The sequence below is a fragment of the Leucoraja erinacea genome, chromosome 4 (genome assembly GCF_028641065.1).
Source record: "Leucoraja erinacea ecotype New England chromosome 4, Leri_hhj_1, whole genome shotgun sequence".
NCBI classification, from domain to species: Eukaryota; Metazoa; Chordata; class Chondrichthyes; order Rajiformes; family Rajidae; genus Leucoraja; species Leucoraja erinaceus.
In genome coordinates, this window is record NC_073380.1 from 12,175,774 (window position 1) to 12,196,422 (window position 20,649).

The window sequence follows — 20,649 nt, forward strand, 5'->3', positions numbered from 1 at the left end:
TGGGATGCACCAGACCCAATACTCTGGATTGCAGATAATGAGTCGCTACATATTAATACTTTACATGGTTGCATCGGTTCCATCCACCGAACTGCCATCGAAATAGCGTACAATTCCACTGTATATACTGTCAAATAGTTATTTGTTCTTTTGTAAAGCTCAACATTCATCCCCTGGACTACCACAGCTGCCCCTGTTGTTTCAGCTACTGGGTCCTTTGATCCATCTGTGAAAATTAAGAGGTGTCCCCTGTATCTATTATCAATATGGTTATGATATTCTGTCTTTAGGTCTGAATTTTTGTTCCTCCTTATTGCCTCCCATATCTCCAGATCAACTTTTGGGATGTTCAGTAACCATATTTGCACAGATGGCCAAAATACTGCAGGGCAGAACTCTTTGTCCTCTACTCCCTTGCCACAACTCCTCCAATCCAGCCAAAGCTTCCAGACTGAGCCACCCCTCTCTCCCAGCATTCCTGTACTACCTGTTTTGTTGGGTGGTTCTCTCCATGACCCTTAAGGCTTAGCTATTAGTTGTCTTAGCCATTAGTTTCCACCTGTAGTGCACATACAGGTGACGTCCGCACACCTCCTATACAGTCTCAGATGGCTTTGTCCCTCCAGTTTGCTGACCCTTGCTGTACTCAGTTTTCCAGTGATGATAAAATCTAAGAGATATACATCTCTCCCCCTCCCTTCTCATTACATGAGGCTGACCTCCCATCTGGATCAAAATGCAAAGATTGCGAGTTTTCGGACATCCCTTTAATTTTTTTCTCTGGTTGATCATGTTTGCTATAGAAATATATAAATGACCACCTGATTGACGATAAAATCTATAATAGGATCTGCAAAGAGCGGGCTGGTTGAATGCAAATATATAATTGACCATCGGGCTTTCGCACTTCCCTGGGGGGAGTTCCATTCTCGACTACACATTTACTAGAGATGTCTGACCCTATTTTAACTTGGATACTTCTACCGTTGAGAAAATCCATTATCCAATTAAAAATATTTCCTCCTACTCCCATTAAATGCAGCTTTATTAGAAAACCTTCTCTCCACAACATATCATAAGCCTTCTCTACATCAAAAAATATGGTAACTACAGATTCTTTTTTGACTTGTGCTTTCCTTATATCATCTGCCAAGCACAGAACTGGATCATTAATACCTCTCCCTTTTCTAAAGCCACTCTGATAATTAGCCACTATACCTTTTTCTTCCATTAGATGCATTAATCTTTCATTTACCATTCTTTCCATCAGTTTACACATGTGTGCTGTTAAAGCTATAGGTCTATAATTTACTGGATTACTTGCATCTTTCCCTGGTTTTCTAATAGGCACAATGATTGCTTCCTTCCACCTCTCCGGTATTCGCCCTTCTTCCCACACCTTGTTATATAGTGCAAGTATCTTTTGGAGTCCCTCCTCACTTAGATGTTTTATCATTATGTAACAAATATCATCCTTCCCTGGGGCTGAGTTCTTACACTTGGCCAGAGCTCTCTTTAGCTCCCCCAAATTAAATGGAATATTGTACTTGTCCTCTGTGATACCTTTCCTTTGTAAGGCCTCAACATTTTCCTCTCTTGTTCTTTCCCTACCTCTTCTTCCTTCATCTGATAAGTTGTGGGAGCTGTGAACCCTACTAAAAGTTTTAACCATTAGTTCTGCTTTGTCTTTATTTGAGAGTACAGAGAGATAAGGCAGCCTGAGGAAAGGCTCGCCTGTCAATTTCCCTCCGTAGATGCTGCCTGGCCCGCGGAGTTCCTCCATTTAGAAACTGCTTTCAGACAAAAAGAGACACAAACTGCTGGAGTAAAATAGCTCAGCAAGTGAGGTAACTGAACACTCAAAAATGAAAAAGAATAAAAATGTGATTATTTCACCTCCCTTCAACTATTTTGTGTTTCAGCATGAGGGATTATAACATATAACCATATAACCATATAACAATTACAGCACGGAAACAGGCCATATCGGCCCTACAAGTCCGTGCCGAACAACTTTTTTTCCCTTAGTCCCACCTGCCTGCACTCATACCATAACCCTCCATTCCCTTCTCATCCATATGCCTATCCAATTTATTTTTAAATGATACCAATGAACCTGCCTCCACCACTTCCACTGGAAGCTCATTCCACACCGCTACCACTCTCTGAGTAAAGAAGTTCCCTCTCATATTACCCCTAAACTTCTGTCCCTTAATTCTGAAGTCATGTCCTCTTGTTTGAAGCTTCCCTATTCTCAAAGGGAAAAGCTTGTCCACATCAACTCTGTCTATCGCTCTCATCATTTTAAAGACCTCTATCAGGCCCCCCCTTAACCTTCTGCGCTCCAGAGAATAAAGACCTAACTTATTCAACCTGTCTCTGTAACTTAGTTGTTGAAACCCAGGCAACATTCTAGTAAATCTCCTCTGTACTCTCTCTATTTTGTTGACATCCTTCCTACAATTGGGCGACCAAAATTGTACACCATACTCCAGATTTGGTCTCACCAATGCCTTGTACAATTTTAACATTACATTCCAGCTTCTATACTCAAAACTCTCAAATCTCAAAACATTAGAGACATTCCTCTTGTAGTGATGTGTTAATGAAGAGTTGCAGACATCAATTTGATAGTAAAAAATATATTTATTTAACCTCACCTTATGTCCCCTCTGTCAGGCTTCCGGGTTTACCGTTCGCAGGAGTTCCCACGGTACCCGCAAGAGTTATTACAGAAATCGCACGGATATCGCACGGGCCACTGCGTTCAAACAATGGTGCAAAGCTCACCAAGGCACTCTTGGAGAAATTCAAAAATGTTTGAATTTTCTCCCGACCTCAAAAATTATCACGACTACCTGACGTTAGCGCCACGGAGGTTCTCGGGGGTCCACGAATACCGTACTGTTATCGCAGAAGGTTCCCACGATGTTATACTCTTGTTAAGTCTTGCTTCAGGTCGCACCGTGAGAAACCACTTTAAGGGTAGCATTAAAGGACTTTTGTTACGCCACATTTGGAGTATTTCATGCAGTTTTTGGTCATCCCATTACAGGATGGATGTGGAGGCTTTGGAAAGGGTGCTGAGGAGGTTCATCAGAATGATGCCTGGATTAGTTGTTTTAGTTTAGTTCAGAGATACAGTGTGGAAACGGGGCCCTTCGGCCCACCGAGTCTGCATCGACCAGTGATTCCCACACACTAACACTATGCTACACACACACAGGGAAAATCGACACATCCACTATGTCAATTAACCTACATACCTGTACAACTTTGGAGCATGCGAGGAAACCTTAGATCTCTGGGGGAAAACCCATGCGGTAACGGGGAAAATGTACAAACTCCGTACAGACAGCACCCGTAGTCAGGATCAAACCCGGGTCTCCAGTGCTACAAGCGCTGTAAGGCATAAACTCTACCGCTACACCTCTGTGGCTGCCCCATGACAATTAGGATATTAGATCTGGGAGATGTTGAACAGGCTTGAAACATAGAAACATAGAAATTAGGTGCAGGAGTAGGCCATTCGGCCCTTCGAGCCTGCACCGCCATTCAATATGATCATAGCTGATCATCCAACTCAGTATCCCGTACCTGCCTTCTCTCCATACCCTCTGATCCTCTTAGCCCCAAGGGCCACATCTAACTCCCTCTTAAATATAGCCAATGAACTGGCCTCGACTACCCTCTGCGGCAGAGAGTTCCAGAGATTCACCACTCTCTCTGTGTGAAAAAAGTTCTTCTCATCTCGGTTTTAAAGGATTTCCCCCTTATCCTTAAGCTGTGACCCCTTGTCCTGGACTTCCCCAACATCGGGAGCAATCTTCCTGCATCTAGCCTGTCCAACCCCTTAGGAATTTTGTAAGTTTCTATAAGATCTTCTCTCAATCTCCTAAATTCTAGAGAGTATAAACCAAGTCTATCCAGTCTTTCTTCATAAGACAGTCCTGACATCCCAGGAATCAGTCTGGTGAACCTTCTCTGCACTCCCTCTATGGCAATAATGTCCTTCCTCAGATTTGGAGACCAAAACTGTACGCAATACTCCAGGTGTGGTCTCACCAAGACCCTGTACAACTGCAGTAGAATCTCCCTGCCCCTATACTCAAATCCTTTTGCTATGAAAGCTAACATACCAAAAGATGAAGCATACAAATTAGTCAGAAAAAGCAGCCTACCAGAGGACTTGGAGAAATTCAGAGCCCAGCAGAGGAGGACAGAGGGCTTAATTAGGAAAGGGAAAATAGATTATGAAAGAAAACTGGCAGGGACCATGAAAGCTGACTGCAAAAGTTTTTATAGATATGTTAAGAGGAAAAGTTTAGTTAAAACAAATGTAGGTCCCTTGCAGTCAGAAACGGGCGAATTGATCATGGGGAACAAGGACATGGCAGACCAATTGAATAACTACTTTGGTTCTGTCTTCACTAAGGAAGACATAAATAATGTGCCGGAAATAGCAGGGTACCGGGGGTCAAATGAGATGGAGGAACTGAGTGAAATCCAGGTTAGCCGAGAAGTGGTGTTAGGTAAATTGAATGGATTAAAGGCCGATAAATCCCCAGGGCCAGATAGGCTGCATCCCAGAGTACTTAAGGAAGTAGCCGCAGAAATAGTGGATGCATTGGTGATAATTTTTCAAAACTCTTTAGATTCTGGAGTAGTTTCTGAGGATTGGTGAGAAAACGGGGAATTACAGACCAGTTAGTCTAACATCGGTAGTGGGGAAACTGCTAGAGTCAGTTATTAAAGATGGGATAGCAGCACATTTGGAAAGTGGTAAAATCATTGGACAAAGTCAGCATCGATTTATGAAAGGTAAATCATGTCTGACGAATCTTATAGAATTTTTCGAGGATGTAACTAGTAGAGTGAATAAGGGAGAACCAGTGGATGTGTTATATCTGGACTTTCAGAAAGCTTTCGACAAGGTCCCACATAAGAGATTAGTATACAAACGTAAAGCACACGGTATTGGGGGTTCAGTATTGATGTGGACAGAGAACTGTCTGGCAGACAGGAAGCAAAGAGAGGTTATCCATTTTGGTGGCAAAAACAGGAAAGTAGACTATTATCTATTATCTGGCCGATTAGGAAAAGGGGAGATGCAACGAGACCTGGGTGTCATGGTACACCAGTCATTGAAAGTAGGAATGCAGGTGCAGCAGGCAGTGAAGGGTGTCATGGTAAAGCAAATGGTATGTTAGCATTCATAGCAAAAGGATTTGAGTACAAGAGCAGGGAGGTTCTACTGCAGTTGTACAGGGTCTTGGTGAGACCACACCTGGAGTATTGCGTACAGTTTTGGTCTCCTAATCTGAGGAAATACATTCTTGCCATAGAGGGAGTACAGAGAAGGTTCACCAGACTGATTCCTGGGATGGCAGGACTTTCATATGAAGAAAGACTGGATAGACTCGGCTTGTACACGCTAGAATTCATGTTTTGTCTTTCTGTTCACTGGTTAGCTTGCGACTAAAACTTTTCACTGTACCTCGGTACACGTGAGAATTAATTAATGTGGGGAAAAGAATTATATGAGATTGTTCTGTGGATTGGTGTAACGACACACCAGTTGTTGTTGTTGCTCATCTTGTATTGTTCCTTTACAGGTAACCTCCCCGAAATCTACCCTAAATTTACAGATGCCTTCCCTACTGCACCATTTAAAGGCGCCCTCCTCTAATTCATCATTTACAGATGCCCTCCTAATTCACCATTTAAAGGTGCCCTCCCCTAAATCCCCCCTCCCATTGACATGCCCTACCATAAATCCACATTTACAGGTGCCCTTTACCTACCCCCCCCCCCCCTATTTCTAGCCACCCTCCCCTATTTGTAGCCAACTAGCTACCTAGTTTTCCAGTATGTAACTCATCTTAGCTAGCTACCTAGCTATCTAGTATGTTGCTCAGTCTAGCTATCTAGCTATCTATCTAGCTATCCATGTATGTAGCTCAATCTAGTTAGCTACCTAGATATCCAGTATGTAGCTCAGTCTTGCTATCTACCGAGCTATCCAGTATGTAGCCACTTAGCCAGCTACCAGGTTATACAGGATGTAAGCATCTGGCTGGCTCAATTGTGATGATGTTTTGTCTTTCTGCTAACTGGTTAGCTCGCGACTAAAGCTTTTTACTGTACCTCGGATGTGTACGTGAGACTAAATTAATGAGGGGGAAATCATTTATATGAGATTTCTTACGTGGATTGGTGTAACAACGCACCAGTTGTTGTAAAGCTTCAATTGGTGTTGTTGCTCATATTGTTTTTCTCCTTTACAGGTGTTCTCCCCTAAATCTACCCTTAATTTACAGATGCTTCCCTACTGCACCATTTAAAGGTGCCCTCCCCTAATTCACCATTTGCAGATGCCCTCCTAATTCAGTTTAAAGGTACCCTCCCATAAATCCTCCTCCCATATACATGCCCTACCCTAATTCAGCATTTACAGGTGCCCTTCCCTAAACCGCTCCTATTTCTAGGCACCCTCCCCTATATGTAGCCATCTAACTAGCATTATGCATCCTGTACTTTTGTCGCTTTTCATGTCCTGATTATCCAAAATTAGTACCCCGTTCCTGCTTTTTCCCCATATTCTTTGATTCCATTTGCCGAGACCATATGTGGTTTAAGCATCTTTCTGTGCAATAATGTATGTAACAAGAGACTCATCAGCTCAAGGCTTTTTTTCCCTAGCTGCTAATTGACATTTAAACATGTATCTCTACATGAATAGCACAGACCATTGTGTACAAGTCCATCATGTACAGTGTATCCGTTGACTGGATAGCATGCAACAAAAAAGCTTTTCAAATTTCCCTGAGCTGAGCTGAGCTGAGCTAAGCTAAACTAAGCTAAGCCAAACTCAACAACCTGGGCATCGACCCCTCCTTCTGCATCTGGATACTGTACTTTCTAACCAACAGACCCCAGTCTGTTAGGTCAGACAAGCACACCTCTTCAACCCTCACCCTGAACACCGGCGTTCCACTGGGCTGTGTGCTGAGCCCCCTCCTCTACTCCCTCTTCACCTATGACTGCACACCTGTATATGGTACAAACACCATCAGCAAATATGCAGATGATACAATGGTGATTGGCCTATAGGTAGGAGGTCCAGCTCCTAGCAGCATGGTGCACTGACAACAACCTGGCCCTTAACTCCAAGAAGACCAAGGAGCTCATTGTAGACTTCAGAAGGTCCAGGGGCGGCACGCACACTCCCATCCGCATTAACGGGACGGAGGTGGAACGTGTCTCGAGCTTCAGGTTTCTGGGGGTCAACATCTCCGATGACCTCTCTTGGACCCACAAGACCTCAACACTGGCCAAAAAGGCTCATCAGCGTCTCTTCTTCCTGAGGAGACTAAAGAAGGTCCATCTGTCTCCTCAGATTCTGATGAACTTCTACAGCTGCACCATCGAGAGCATCCTTACCAACTGTATCACAGTACGGTATGGCAACTGCTCTGTCTCCGACCGGAAAGCACTGCAGAGGGTTGTGAAAACTGCCCAACACATCACTGGTTCCTCACTCCCCTCCATTGAGTCTGTCCAACGCAAGCGTTGTCTGCGGAGGGCGCTCAGCATCGTCAAGGACTGCTCTCATCCCAACCACAGACTGTTTACCCTCCTACCATCCGGGAGGCGCTACAGGTCTCTCCGTTGCCGGACCAGCAGATCCAGGAACAGCTTCTTCCCTGCAGCTGTTACATTACTCAACACTGTACCTTGGTGATTGTCAGTCAGTCACCCCCCCCCCGGACACACCTTCCCCCAGAAAATTGCACTACTACTACTGTATGCACGTATAAATATTTATTGCTCATTGTTCTATGTCGCTCTTGTGGGGAGATGCGAACTGGATTTTGTTGTCTCTGTACTGTACACTGTACAATGACAATAAAGATTGAATCTGAATCTGACTCCATTTTAACGGGACGGAGGTGGAATGTGTTTCCAGCTTCAGGTTTCTGGAGGTCAACATCTCTGATGACCTCTCTTGAACCCACAATACCTCAACACTGGTCAAGAAAGTGAAGAGGTAGCACGTTTAAGGGTCATGTTGATGCTGTGACATCGACTGTGCAAGAGCTGGCAGCTCTTGAAAAGGAGGTGCAGTCGTCTTTCTTAGTTTGGCTTTCTTCCCAACCAATTGTTCAAGCGCTTTTGATTGCAACATTGTAATGTTTATGTTGGCCAGCTAAGCTAAGCTACACAGCCGTGCTGTGTATCTCTGGCTTCTTAAAAAATGTCTCCACTCCTTCTCTTCCCCCCCCGCTCTCCCCCGCTTTCAAAGGACTTACCGTACACTGTGCTTTAGCTGTCTTATTTACAGCGGCAACTTTCCTGTTCATCGCGGTGTGTGTCTGTATCACGTTTTAGACAACGTTCCCCCTGGCTCCCGCCTTTGCTCTCTCTCTCTATCTCTCTTTCCCCCCATATTTACTAAGATACAAATGGTTATTTGATGTTTTTGTTTTTATGTTGTTTAGCTCATCCTTCTAAACTCCAGAGCGTACAAGCCCAGCCGCTCCATTCTCTCAGCATATTACAGTCCCGCCATCCCAGGAATTAACCTTGTAAACCTACGCTGTACTAACCGACACATCAGGGACAATTTACAATCCTTACCTAAGTCAATTAACCTACAAACCTGTGTCTTTGGAGTGGGGGAGAAAAACCGGAGCACCTGGGGAAAACCCACTCAGGTCATGGGGAGAACGTACAAACTCCGTACAGACAGCGCCCGTAGTCATGCTCGAACCCAGGTCTCTGGCGCTGCAAGGCAGCAACTCGACCGCTGCCCCACTGTATCCCCCAATTTTTTTCAAAGTAAGATACAAAATTGTATTTGCCTCAGTTGGGTATTTGATGTTTTTATTTTTACATTTTAATAATTCTGTCAAGTATTAAATTTCAGGGTGCGATTTGTGCTTTCAGAGCCAGATGTCACGCGTGATGTCGGATGTACAGACTCTGGTGCCCGAAAAGAGGAAGCATCGGCAGGAACTAGAGCAGGCAGAGCTGGAGAAAAGAGAACTGGTGGAGCTGCTGAAGAGCATGCACAAAGACGGCAGGCTTTCCAGCGGAGAAGGAAGTAGCAAAAGAAACACCTGCACCAGGCCCCTCAACATCAAAAGGAAAACCTAAAGCGGTCACAGCTTTCTGAGAAACTAGGTGACAGAATTAGTGGAAGGAAGCAGCTCCCTCATTCTTCTTGCAAATGAGTTCATTCTTATTTTCTGCCTCACCCCCACGAAAATAGAACATTTGAGTAGTAATAGACAATAGGTGCAGGAGTAGGCCACGGCCCTTCGAGCCAGCACCGCCATTCCCTGTGATCATCCACAATCAGTACGCCGTTCCTGCCTTCTCCCCATATCCCTGGACTCCGCCATCTCTAAGAGCTCCATCTAACTCTCTTGAAAGCATAAGTAACGGTAAAATGTAGGCACGTGGCTTTTGGTGGCAAGGCTATTCTGTAAACAGGAATTTGGCCTTAGTACTTGATCAGCGGAGTCATTTCAATCACTCAAGTGCCTGTTCTGCACTGACCTTATGCTCCTTTTAAGGAGAATTTGTAAAACTGTTGCTTGAGTGTCACGTGTTCCTTGAAGGATAAAGCCTAATTAAAGTCAGAGTATTACTACATCTCTCATGTTTGCTTTTTGTATGTTTCTGTTTGTGAATGGTAAAGGGCCTGTCCTACTTGGGCTATTATTTTAGGCGACTAGGCTGTCACCAACCACATGGTGGCCGTGATGTTGCCTGTGCGGTCGTGAGTCGTCGCCCAAAGAGTTGTAGCATTTTTCTGGCCGCCGCTGGATTTTGAAATGTTCAACCATTTTTGGCAGCAGTCGGTGACAGTGGGTTTGACGCCAATGAGCGTAGCTTGAATTCTCCTGACGTAGGTTGTCGGCGGTTCTGACTTTGGTGAATTATATTGGCGACTACCTACGTCAACCGGCGACTGAATTGTCTTATGTTGTCACAGCTTGTCGCGGGTGGACGTCCTAATGGGTTGTCAACAGCTTGCCGTATAGCTTGACGTCGACTAGGTGGTAGGTTGTTGTAGCTTGTCGCAGGGGGGTGGGGTCCAGTCTCCTTTTTTTCGGCGACATACTATGACATTCGCCGAAATAAATCGCCTAAGTGGGTCGGGCCCTTAACACAATACAGCTCCAAAGGACTGTTCTTACAATGTAATACACAACTTTCAATCTCTGGAAAATCAACAGATGAACAACTCCAAACATCTTGTATGAAATCTTATTCAGAGATTCTAAAGGAGCTGTATAATTAATTCTCTAGATAAAATAAGGTAACTGACTGGGATGTATTCTAAGAATGGAGACTGTAAAGTAGGAAGTTCCGTGTATTCCACCCAAGATGTGTAGGAAGGAACTGCAGATGCTGGTTTACACTGAAGAGAGACACACAATGATGGAGTAACTCAGCGGGACAGGCAGCATCTCTGGAGAGGAATGGGTGATGTTTCGGGTCGAGACCCTTCTGCAGAAGTCTGAAGAAGGGTCTCGACCCAAAACGCCAGCCATTCCTTCTATCAGAGATGGTGCCTGTCCAGCTAAGTTACGCCAGCATTTTGCATCCATCTTCTGCCCAAGATATACTTAAATGAAAAGGAGTTTCATAGGAACCTCTTTCATTCAATGTGCATGATCTCATCAACTACAAAACACATCTTTTTGATCGATTTTATTAAAATTTCAATACCATTATAAAAGAACAACATCTTCCAAATTTATTCAACAAAAATATCCACTTCTTTGAACTAAGTCTCACAGCCAGAAGTTACTGGCGTCAAAAATTGGTCCTTCAGTGCCACATATCCTACTACAGAATCTCTCTCAACTTCATCGTCTTGAGGGGAAAAACATTTAATTGTTCATTGATAAAGAGAATGTGCAACAAAAAAAAAATCTCCATTTAACGGGTAAACGATCGTACGTGTCTTCCCCTTCCGCTGTTTCCTCCGCCAAACTTTCCTCTCGAGCCGCCTCCTCCCCAGGACGGCCCCGCTCCTCGACCCCTCGACGTACGATCACGGGGACTCTGCCGATATCCTGAATCAACGAGAACAGAAATATTCATCAAACATTTTATTAAAACAGGAAGTAATAGGGGCAACACAGTGGTAGAGTTGCTGCCTTGCCGCATCAGAGACCCGGGTTCGATCCTGACTACGTTCTCCTCGTAATAGCGTGGGTTTTGTCCGGGTGCTCCAGTTCCCTCCCACACTCGAAAGACGTAAGTTAATTGGCTTTGGAAAAATTATAAATTGTCCCGTGTGTGTGTGTGTGTGTGTATGATAGTGCTAGTCGGCATGGACTCAGTGGGTCAAAGGACCCCGTTTCCACCCTGTATCTCTAAACTAGACTAAAGTAGAAAGACTATTGCTGCAAAAAAGCAAATTGCAAGTCCATGCTTGTAACATTCCACTGATGTAATTCATTAAAAAATTGTTGACCATTTTGACACTTGTTTTTTTTTTTTTTAAATACAGTATTTCCCGACAATGAAGACTCTATTTTTTACCCAAAAATAAGGCACGGAAATTTACCTGCGTCTTGGAGGCCGAAGGTTAGGTTGTTAGCCAAGAAAGATAGACTTGGCTATCCCTCATTGCTGGCAGCTGATGGGAAGCGGCTGTAAAAGGACAGCGTCGCTGGGGGGGGGGGGGGGGGGGGGAGAAAATAAAAAGTTCCTTTCACAGCGTGTGGGGAGTCTGGCGCAGGTCAGCACGGGCAGGAGCGTTGAGAAGGAGGGGGTCGGGGATCATGCCACTCACTCACCACTGCCGCAGTGCTCCAGGTGCGGAGCCACCACATTGTGCCCGGGGAGGGAAGCAGCTTGGGTGGTTGCGAGCGGCCGCCGTTCCTTAAATTCCGACTGCCGCCGGGCGCAGGACATGGCCTCACTTGCTGCGTTGGGTGACACTGCACGGCATTCATTGCCCAGTCCGTGTCTTTCAATGTAGACCGGACAGTGAGGGGACCAGCTCAATATCATAGAGCGGAGTGGGTCAGCGGGCGATGAATAACAGGACAACGGGCGGTGGAGCATACTCCTGTGTCAGCGCAAGTAACCTCAATTGGTCCCTTGATCGCACTGACACAGGAGTAAGCTCCACTGACCGCTGTCCTGTTATCCATCATACACTGACCCGATCTTGAGCTGGTCCCTCAATGTCTGGTCTACATTGAAAGACACGGACTGGGCAATGAATGCCGTGCAGTGTCACCCAGCTAAGCAAGTGAGGCCATGTCCTGCTCCCAGTGGCAGTCGGAATTTAAGGAACGGCGGTTCTCGCAGCCACCCGAGCTACTTCCCTCCCCGGCCATAATGCGGTGGCAGCGGTGAGTGAGTTGCTGCCATGATCCCCGATCCCCTCCTTCTCAACGCTCCTGTCCCCGGGCCAGACTCCCCACCCGCTGTGAAAGGAACTCTACCCCCAATTGGTCCCTTGAACTAGTATTGTCATTCAATAAGATCACAACTGATACAACTTGTGCTCCTGTTTTTCCCGCCACCCTCCACCAATTCAGCCATTCAGAATGGAGGAGATCTGGAAGCCTTGGACAAATTGAATGGTTACTTTCTTTCTTTTTTTGAGTGTGAGAAATTCTATGTCCTGCCAGCCTTTTTTTTAAATTTAGCAACTCAAAATGGAGGTGCGTCTTCGACATAGGTGCATCTACATTGCCGGGAAATACGGAGTATCTTTCAACTCAATATAAATTATATCAACTGTGTGCAACTCCTATTTGGCCTCGATATAGTGATTTTTATTTCTTGATCTATTAATGTGAAAAGTATACATTTTCTTAAAGTAGAGACTTGAATGTGGAAAAATCGGCGTCAGATTTCTGCCTTTGCTATTGTACCTGCAGATGGCTGTCTGGATGGGGGAGCTTTGTTAAAGTTGCTTTGGCCACCTCGATTTTCATTGTACGTCACGCGGGGGCTGTTCTGGGCGCTCCAGCTCGAGCCGCGACCTCCCTCACGACGGCTATAATTTCCTACAGTAGAGAGAGAAAAAAGCAGCTGGTCAAAGCCCATTACCAGAAGTGACCAAGTAACACAATGCATTAGGAGGACACAAATTAACAGCTGAAAAGAGCTGCCTGGATATCGAACGCAAAATATTTTGTAATGAGTATATATATATATATACCTTCACCATGCAATCATTAAACACAGAACATAGCAGAGCTCTTCCCAAGGTGTGGGGAAATGGCACATATTTTAAAAGGTCAGAAAAGCCACAAGAAGACAAACAGCTAATGCACAGAGGAGTGGGAGAATGATTTACAAGCCAAACCATAGCATGCTTCCCGGGACCACCTTGGGGGGAGGGGGGCAGCACTGCACTGGGCAACCTTCCCCAACAGGAGGATGCCATCTTTTCTGCTGCATATCCTTGACTTTTGTTAACAGTTAAATGCTGTGCAAACAGGTTTAAAGAAAAGATAATGAAATGTAGTATTGTAGTACCCCATTCATCCAGACTGTTTGCTGCATAAAAAGGGCTTGAAATACCAGCGCACAAATGAAACTCTGTAGTAGAAACGAAAGGGACTTTAAAACAAGTTGCTGATTCATCAGAAAGCACAATTTTGATACTGTTAAAAATGAAATTCACAAAATAATCTGCAGATGAAACATTTTTAGCTGCAGTGACAAACTCTTGCAGCAAGGTGGCCATTTTGTTTCTAACGTTTTACAGCCAAATGCACGAGATTTATAATGTATCTGTAGCTGACTGGAAATTTATTCATGGGGACGATACAAAGTCATACAGGTTGTTTGTTATTTTATCTGTGGAGTTAGCATTGTTGGAAGGCACACTGATGGTTATGTTTTAATGTACACATATATGTACCGGGCATTTTGAAATGAGTTGTTCACCTCATGTACTGGAATTAGTTTTAGAATAAAAATTTAATGAAGAGCTGAAATGCAACTGAAAAAAATGAGAAATCGTAAAGTGCCAAGAAATGAAAATGTAATTAAAAACACAGCAAACAGTGTGGCACTGCAGGGGCAGAGTGGTGCTGTAGGTTGTACACTTACTCAACAGTTCTGGTGACCCACATTCAGAGTCACAGAGTGTCACAGTGTGGAAACAGGCCCTTTGGCCCTACTTACCCACACCGGCCAACATGTCCCAGCTACACTAGTCCCACTTGCCTGCGCTTGGTCCATATCCCTCCAAACCTGTCCTATCCATGTACCTGTCCGACTGTTTCTCAAACATTGGGATAGTCCCTGCCTCAACTACCTCATCTGGCAGCTTGTTCCACCACCCTTTGTGTGAAAATGTTATCCCCTCAGATTCCTATTAAATCTTTTCCCCTTCACCTTGAACCTCTGTCCTCTGCTCCTAGATTCCCCTACTCTGGGCAAGACGCACTGACCTCAGTTCTGACCTCCAGTGCTAACTGTGGGGACTTTGTGCTTTCATCTGGGTTTCTTGGAGTGCTTTGGTTTTCTCCCACAACCCAACCATGTGCTGGGTTGTTAGGTTTATTGGTCATGGTACTTTGCTCCCGATTTAGACGGGTGGCAAAAGAATCAAGGGAGTGCTTAAATGCCCTGTCCCACTTGCGTGTCCTTGGCACGCTTATTACGCAACCTCGTCGTCGCCTTGAGGCGCACGGGCACTGTTTTGCCTCGCGGGGCCGGTCCCACTGAGGAGCGGAGAGGAGCACGGAGTTGTGCGCGGTATCGCGCGGCTCTCCGGGATTTTGGAGCGAACAAAATCTTTGCGCCCAACCGGCCTGTCGCGTAACTGACGGCCAAAGTGGGACAGGCCCAAGACCCTGGCGCGACACAACGTCTCACCTCCACCAGCAGCAAAAGCCGGCAAACGATCGCCGAACTTGGCCTGGGGCTCACGGCCGTTGCGGTCCGGATCCCAGAGCGGGGCCAAGAAAATTGAAGATGGACACAAAATGCAGGAGTAACTCAGCGGGAACGGCAGCATCTCTGGAGAGAAGCAATGGGTGACGTTTCGGGTCAAGGCCCTTCTTCAGACTGAAGCAGAGTCTCGACCCGAAACGTCACCCATTCCTTCTCTCCAGAGATGCTGCCGGTCCCGCTGAGTTACTCCAGCATTTTGTGTCCATCTTCAAATGACGTCACGCGCTCCAGACGGCTGTGCGTACGCATGAAATCGCATCCGACCTTCGCGGGACCGTCGCGCCTCAACACGACCACGAGGTCGCATAATCAACGTGCCAAGGACACGTAAGTGGGACAGGGGCTTAAGGCACATACAAAACAAAAAGGTTACAGGGAATTCAAATGGGAATGGGATTGGTGTGATTGCTCTTAGAACTAGCAAAGAGCTGATGGGCTGAATTTGTCATAAGGAAATATCAGAAATAAAGTCAGAAAAGTACTGCATGGCTGGAAAGGGCGGCATGGTGACGCAGCAGTAGAGTTGCTGCCTTACAGCGCCAGCGACCCGGGTACGTTCCCGACTGTAGATGGTGTCTGTATGGAGTTTGTACGTTCTCCCCGGGTGCTCCGGTTTCCTCCCAAACCCCAACGACGTACAGGATTGTAGGTTAATAGGCTTCCGTAAAAATTGCAAATTGTCCCTAGTGTGTAGGATAGTGCTAGTGTATGGGTATCACTGGTAGGTGATTGGGGTGGAAGATTGCGACTTTCACGTGGTCAGCCCCGTTTCGACTAATGCAATCAACTCGACGTACACAAATGGAAGATAAAATAGAACAAGTTGTCCTACAACTTTAGGCTGCGTACAAAAGAAGATGAAGACTGGTAGGTGAGGACTGGGTGGGCTGAAGTGTCCGTTTCCACACTGTATCTCTAAACTAAAGACTGACAACTTTGTACTTCTAAATATAATGGCTTGCCTAAACAACGAGTCCGACTTGACTCAACTTGGGTGTATTAAATATGAAATTTAGCTTCACTTTCCCCTCTGAAAGATACCCACTCCTGTTGGGATTTTGATTCCATAGGGTGGGGGCGTCAGCAATCCACCGTTAACTCATTCAGTTGGCACTATTCCAGTATGAAACCAGTTTGTGAATGCTAAAAGCCTGTGCAAATAAATGAGACATCCTAGCCAAACCTGGCTCAGTCTTCAACATGTACAGAGTTTAATCCACTGGGTTTCACATGAAACCAACAAGGAACAAAATGCATAGCCTTCTGTTTTAAATAAACTCGACTTTAGCTCAGAGGCATTTGAGCCATTTCTGTTGCTGAAATAATATTATCACGTGTGCAGGAATAAAACTGAAGATTGAGTGAACCTTGGGTTGATTCCTTCACTCACAAGGCAATAGTGGAATTCTAGATTAGTTTAGTGATACAGGGTGGAAAACAGGCCCTTCAGCCCATCAAGTCTGTGCCGACCAACCATCTCTGTGCATTAGCACTATCCTACACAAACTAGGGACAATTTACAATCCTGTACGTCTTTGCTGAACTCGGAGTCCCGCCGATAGATTTCTCTGGTCCCTCCGTCCCCATTGTTTAATTATTCTGTATTTCTTGATTATTCTGTATCTTCTCTTTCTATTTTTTTTTTTCCTTATGTACAACTACTACGGACTGATGCAAAACGTTGCATTTCGTTGTACTCATAGTTGTATTTGTGCGATGACATTAAAGTTGAATTGAATTGAATTGAATGTGGGAGGAACCAAGAGCAACCAGAGAAAACCCACGTGGTCAGGGGGAGAAAGTACAAACAGCACCTGCAGTCAAGATGGAGCCCGGGTCTCTGGCGCTATAAGGCAGCAACTCTACCACTGCGCCGCCGTGTCGCCCTAAAATTGCTTTAAATATTTTAACTTGATTCAAAATATAAAGTTTATCTACATTATGAAATAGACAGTAGACAATAGGTGCAGTAGTAGGCCATTTGGCCCTTCGAGCCAGCACCGCCATTCAATAAGATCATGGCTGATCATCCCCCATCAGTACCCCGTTCCTGCTTTCTCCCCATATCCCCTGACTCTGCTATTTTTAAGAGCCCTATCTAGCTCTCTCTTGAAAGCATCCAGAGAACCCGCCTCCACCGCCCTCTGAGGCAGAGAATTCCACAGATCTTTAACATTAATTTTCAACTCGTGTATAGGGATGTGTTCCCCCAGTGAAGACGTTTGATAGGGTAGGAGCAGCAACATCACCTAATCATCAACTAGTCATCCAAGCTGATGTTCCAGCAATTCTGAAATAAAATGGAAGCATCAGACTTTGAATGGGTTAATGTGGTTAATATAGGAGGGCACCGTGCAGATACAGCAAAGAGCAAAGCTACTGTGGTAGAAATGGCATCTTCAAAAGCAAGTCACCAAACTCTGCAAATGAGCTTTCTAAATTTGCTGCATAATAATTTTAAAATTGGTGTCCATTTATCACTAACTCTCCCACCGATAAGTTTTTTCTTAGACTATCAAAATCCATTAAAATTAAACCTTTGACAAGTCTTCTCTCATCCAGTAGAAATAAATTCATTATTCAAACACGTACAATGTCTATCACCTCGTCAGAAGCACTAACAACACGATATGCCGAATGGGGTATCACAAACCTAACTAAATTTGGCACTTAAATGCAATAAATCCATCATTCATTTCGTCTGAAGATAGACATAAAAAGCTGGAGTAACTCAGCGGATCAGACTGCATCCCTGGGGAAACGAAATAGGTGACATTTCGGGTGGAGACAGCTCGATACATTTCACTGTGGTCGAAACCCGAAACGTCACCTATTCTTTTTCTCCAGAGATGCTGCCTGACCCGCTGAGATAATTTGGCATGGGTTAATAATTGGAAAGAAACTGATACTTAAATTTTGGAAAAATACAGCTATTCCAACTGTTAAAATGTGGATTAGGAATATGATGGACATAGCACGCCTTGAAGAAATGAGACTCCGACTAATAGATAAATATGACCAATTCTTAAGGAGTTGTCCCCTTTTATCAACTTTTTGGAATCATGTGATGCAGCAGTACCGTAAAGATTACTGATTTCAGGTCAGGTCGTGGATAGATTTACATCTCCGAATAAAGATTTGAAAATTTCTCTTTTAAGGGTCTTTTTCTCCTATTTCTACTTTCCACTTTTTCTTTTCTTATATACAAACTTCGCGTTTTTCTATTTTCTACTATCTATTTTTCCTCTTTTTCTCTCCTCCAATTTTTTTTTTTTTCTTTTTGTCTTTATTTCCTTTTCAAAAACATTAAACTCGAGGTTGTACATAAAATGTATAATTACGTTATGACATAGTTGGCACATAAAATTAGGTCCCACTGTATTGTTTTGTATTGTACTAACTTCTAATAAAATAAAAATTAAAAAAAATTAAAATAAAAATGCAAATTATTTTGCCGCAGTTTAATTATTTTGAGGTTTTGGACTCGTGTTGGAGTTTTTGAGGGCAAGGCCACTGCATATGTGGCCCATGACACAGATTCACTGCTGCACCTGATGTTCAAGGACTCCAGGGCCTGAGCTATGGGGCGAGGTTGGGCAGCACAGGAGTGCAGGAGGCTGAGCTGTAATCTCAGAGAGGTGCATCAAATCATGAGTGGGATAGACAGGGTGAATGCACAGAATCATTCACCCATGGCAGGAGAATCAAGAAGCACAGGGCAGATGTTTAAGGTGAGAGGGGAAAGATTGAATAGTAACACGAGGGGCAACTTTTTCAGTGAGGGAGACGGATAAGTGGAATGAGCTGCCAGAGTAGGTAGTTGAGGCAGGCACTATAACAGCACATACACAACACTTAGACAGATACATGGATAAGAAAGAATGGAATGGAATAGTTTATTGTCCTCATGTGACAAGGCACAGTGAAATTATTTGCTTGCATACATACAAATAGTGGGCACCTACAGCACTGACAAAGTTACAAAGCACACCGGCTCCTCCTTTGTTCCCCCCCCACCTCCCACAGTGGTCCCCCCCACGCCGATTTAGAGGGATAAGAGTCAAGTGCGACAAATGGACTAGCGCAGATGGGGCATCGTGGTTGGCATGGATGGGTAGGGCCGAAGGGGCCGTTCTTATCTTGTATGACTATGACTAAGAGGGTCACTTGGTGAATCTGGCCAGCCCATGATCTTAAAGGGCCTGTCCCACTTAGGCGACTCTTTGGGCAACTGCCAGGGAGTAGTTTTAATCCAATTCACCTACGACAACCAACGACACCACCTACGACAACTATGACAACCTAACGACAACAACTCCTTCACTTGGTGACAACCTACGACAACAACAAAAATTGTTACCACTGTCGCCGAAAAATTTTCAACATGTTGAAAATTATGTGGCACTTGCCTGTAGTCGTCCGAAAAGAAAAATCACCTAAGTGGGACAGCCCATAAGTTTATTTTGTCCAGTCTTATACAAACATATAAAATTATGAAATGGCTGGACAAACTAGATGCAGGAAAAATGTTCCCAATGTTGGGCGAGTCCACCAACCTTAGAATGGTCATTTAAGACTGAGGTGAGAAAACAGTCCCAGAGAGTTGTGAAGAATTCCCTGCCACAGAAGTGGAGGCCAAGTCATTAAGAGAGAGTTAGACTCTGAGGTGGAATCAAGGAAGAAAGGCACGGGTTATTGATTGTGTCAGCCATGATCCAGAGTGGCTCGAATGAAAGCTGTATGTTTCTAAATCAAGGACAATCAAACAGAGGAGAAACACAGCTCAGATCCCGATTCCCAATTGGTAACTAGTAAACATCAAAGCAACTGACTGTATTTAAGGAAATGTCTACGGTACAAAACCTGTGAATCGTCAGATTTCAACAGGGAGAATAAACACTTGACTGGCATAGTGGAGGATTACTGCACAACTGCGTCATGTTACAGAACAAGGGGAAGACACAAACTTTCTGTGCATTCATCTAGCAATGTGGCAAAGTATTCGGCATCCAAGAATTACTGATAGTTATATGAACATGAAAAAAAACGGTCTAAGGCAGCATTCTCAACATTTTAAAACTAAGAAAAACGAGTTCTGTCAAAGCTGCCACAGCCAGACATAAAAACAGCATTTTTCCACGAGTAGTAGCTCTACTCAATAACCAAAAATCTGTAGCCTTTTGCTCTGGTATTTTACTTAATTCACATGTTTAATCAATAATGTTTTATTATTCTGAAGAAGGGTTTCGGCCTATTTCCTTTGCCCCATCGATGCTGCTGCACCCGCTGAGTTCCTCCAGCATTTTTGTGTACCAATGTTTTATTATTAATGTTTAATATTTCATGTCATTCCTAACTATCACTGTATGTCGTTGTCGCTTGTGGGTGTTGCACCAAGGCAAATTCCTTGTATGTGAATACTTGGACAATAAACTTATTCATTCATTCATCCATTCATTCAAATGAGAAATGTTAAAAAATTCTAATCAGTGGCATTATTTTTAAGTTGAGAATATTTCTTATTCTCCACTTGTTATGCTTATATCATTATTCTACCATGTCCTCTTTACATAATGTGGTAACATTTGATATCGCCACATGAACTAGACTTTATTTATTATCATGTTCATAATTTATAGGAGGAAATTTAGGCTATACGACACATCAAGTCTACTCTGCCATTGAATCTAGGCTGAT

At 44.3% G+C, this 20,649-nt stretch overlaps 1 protein-coding gene across 5 annotated transcripts in view; it reads right to left on the reverse strand.

Moving 5' to 3' along the window:
• Positions 1 to 10,710: 10,710 nt before the first annotated feature.
• Positions 10,711 to 20,649, reverse strand: part of virma (vir like m6A methyltransferase associated) — a 66,277-nt gene continuing 56,338 nt past the window's right edge. For 3 of the 5 annotated variants that reach the window (XM_055633674.1, XM_055633673.1, XM_055633672.1), the window contains exons 24-26: positions 13,525 to 13,587; positions 12,915 to 13,049; positions 10,711 to 11,093 (exon numbers count right to left, since the gene is read on the reverse strand). In XM_055633674.1, the coding sequence (XP_055489649.1) occupies positions 10,957 to 11,093; positions 12,915 to 13,049; positions 13,525 to 13,587 (335 nt within the window). In that variant the 3' untranslated portion in view covers positions 10,711 to 10,956. The remainder of the gene's footprint in view (positions 11,094 to 12,914; positions 13,050 to 13,524; positions 13,588 to 20,649) is intronic. The other 2 variants (XM_055633676.1, XM_055633675.1) reach the window with 1 other exon arrangement.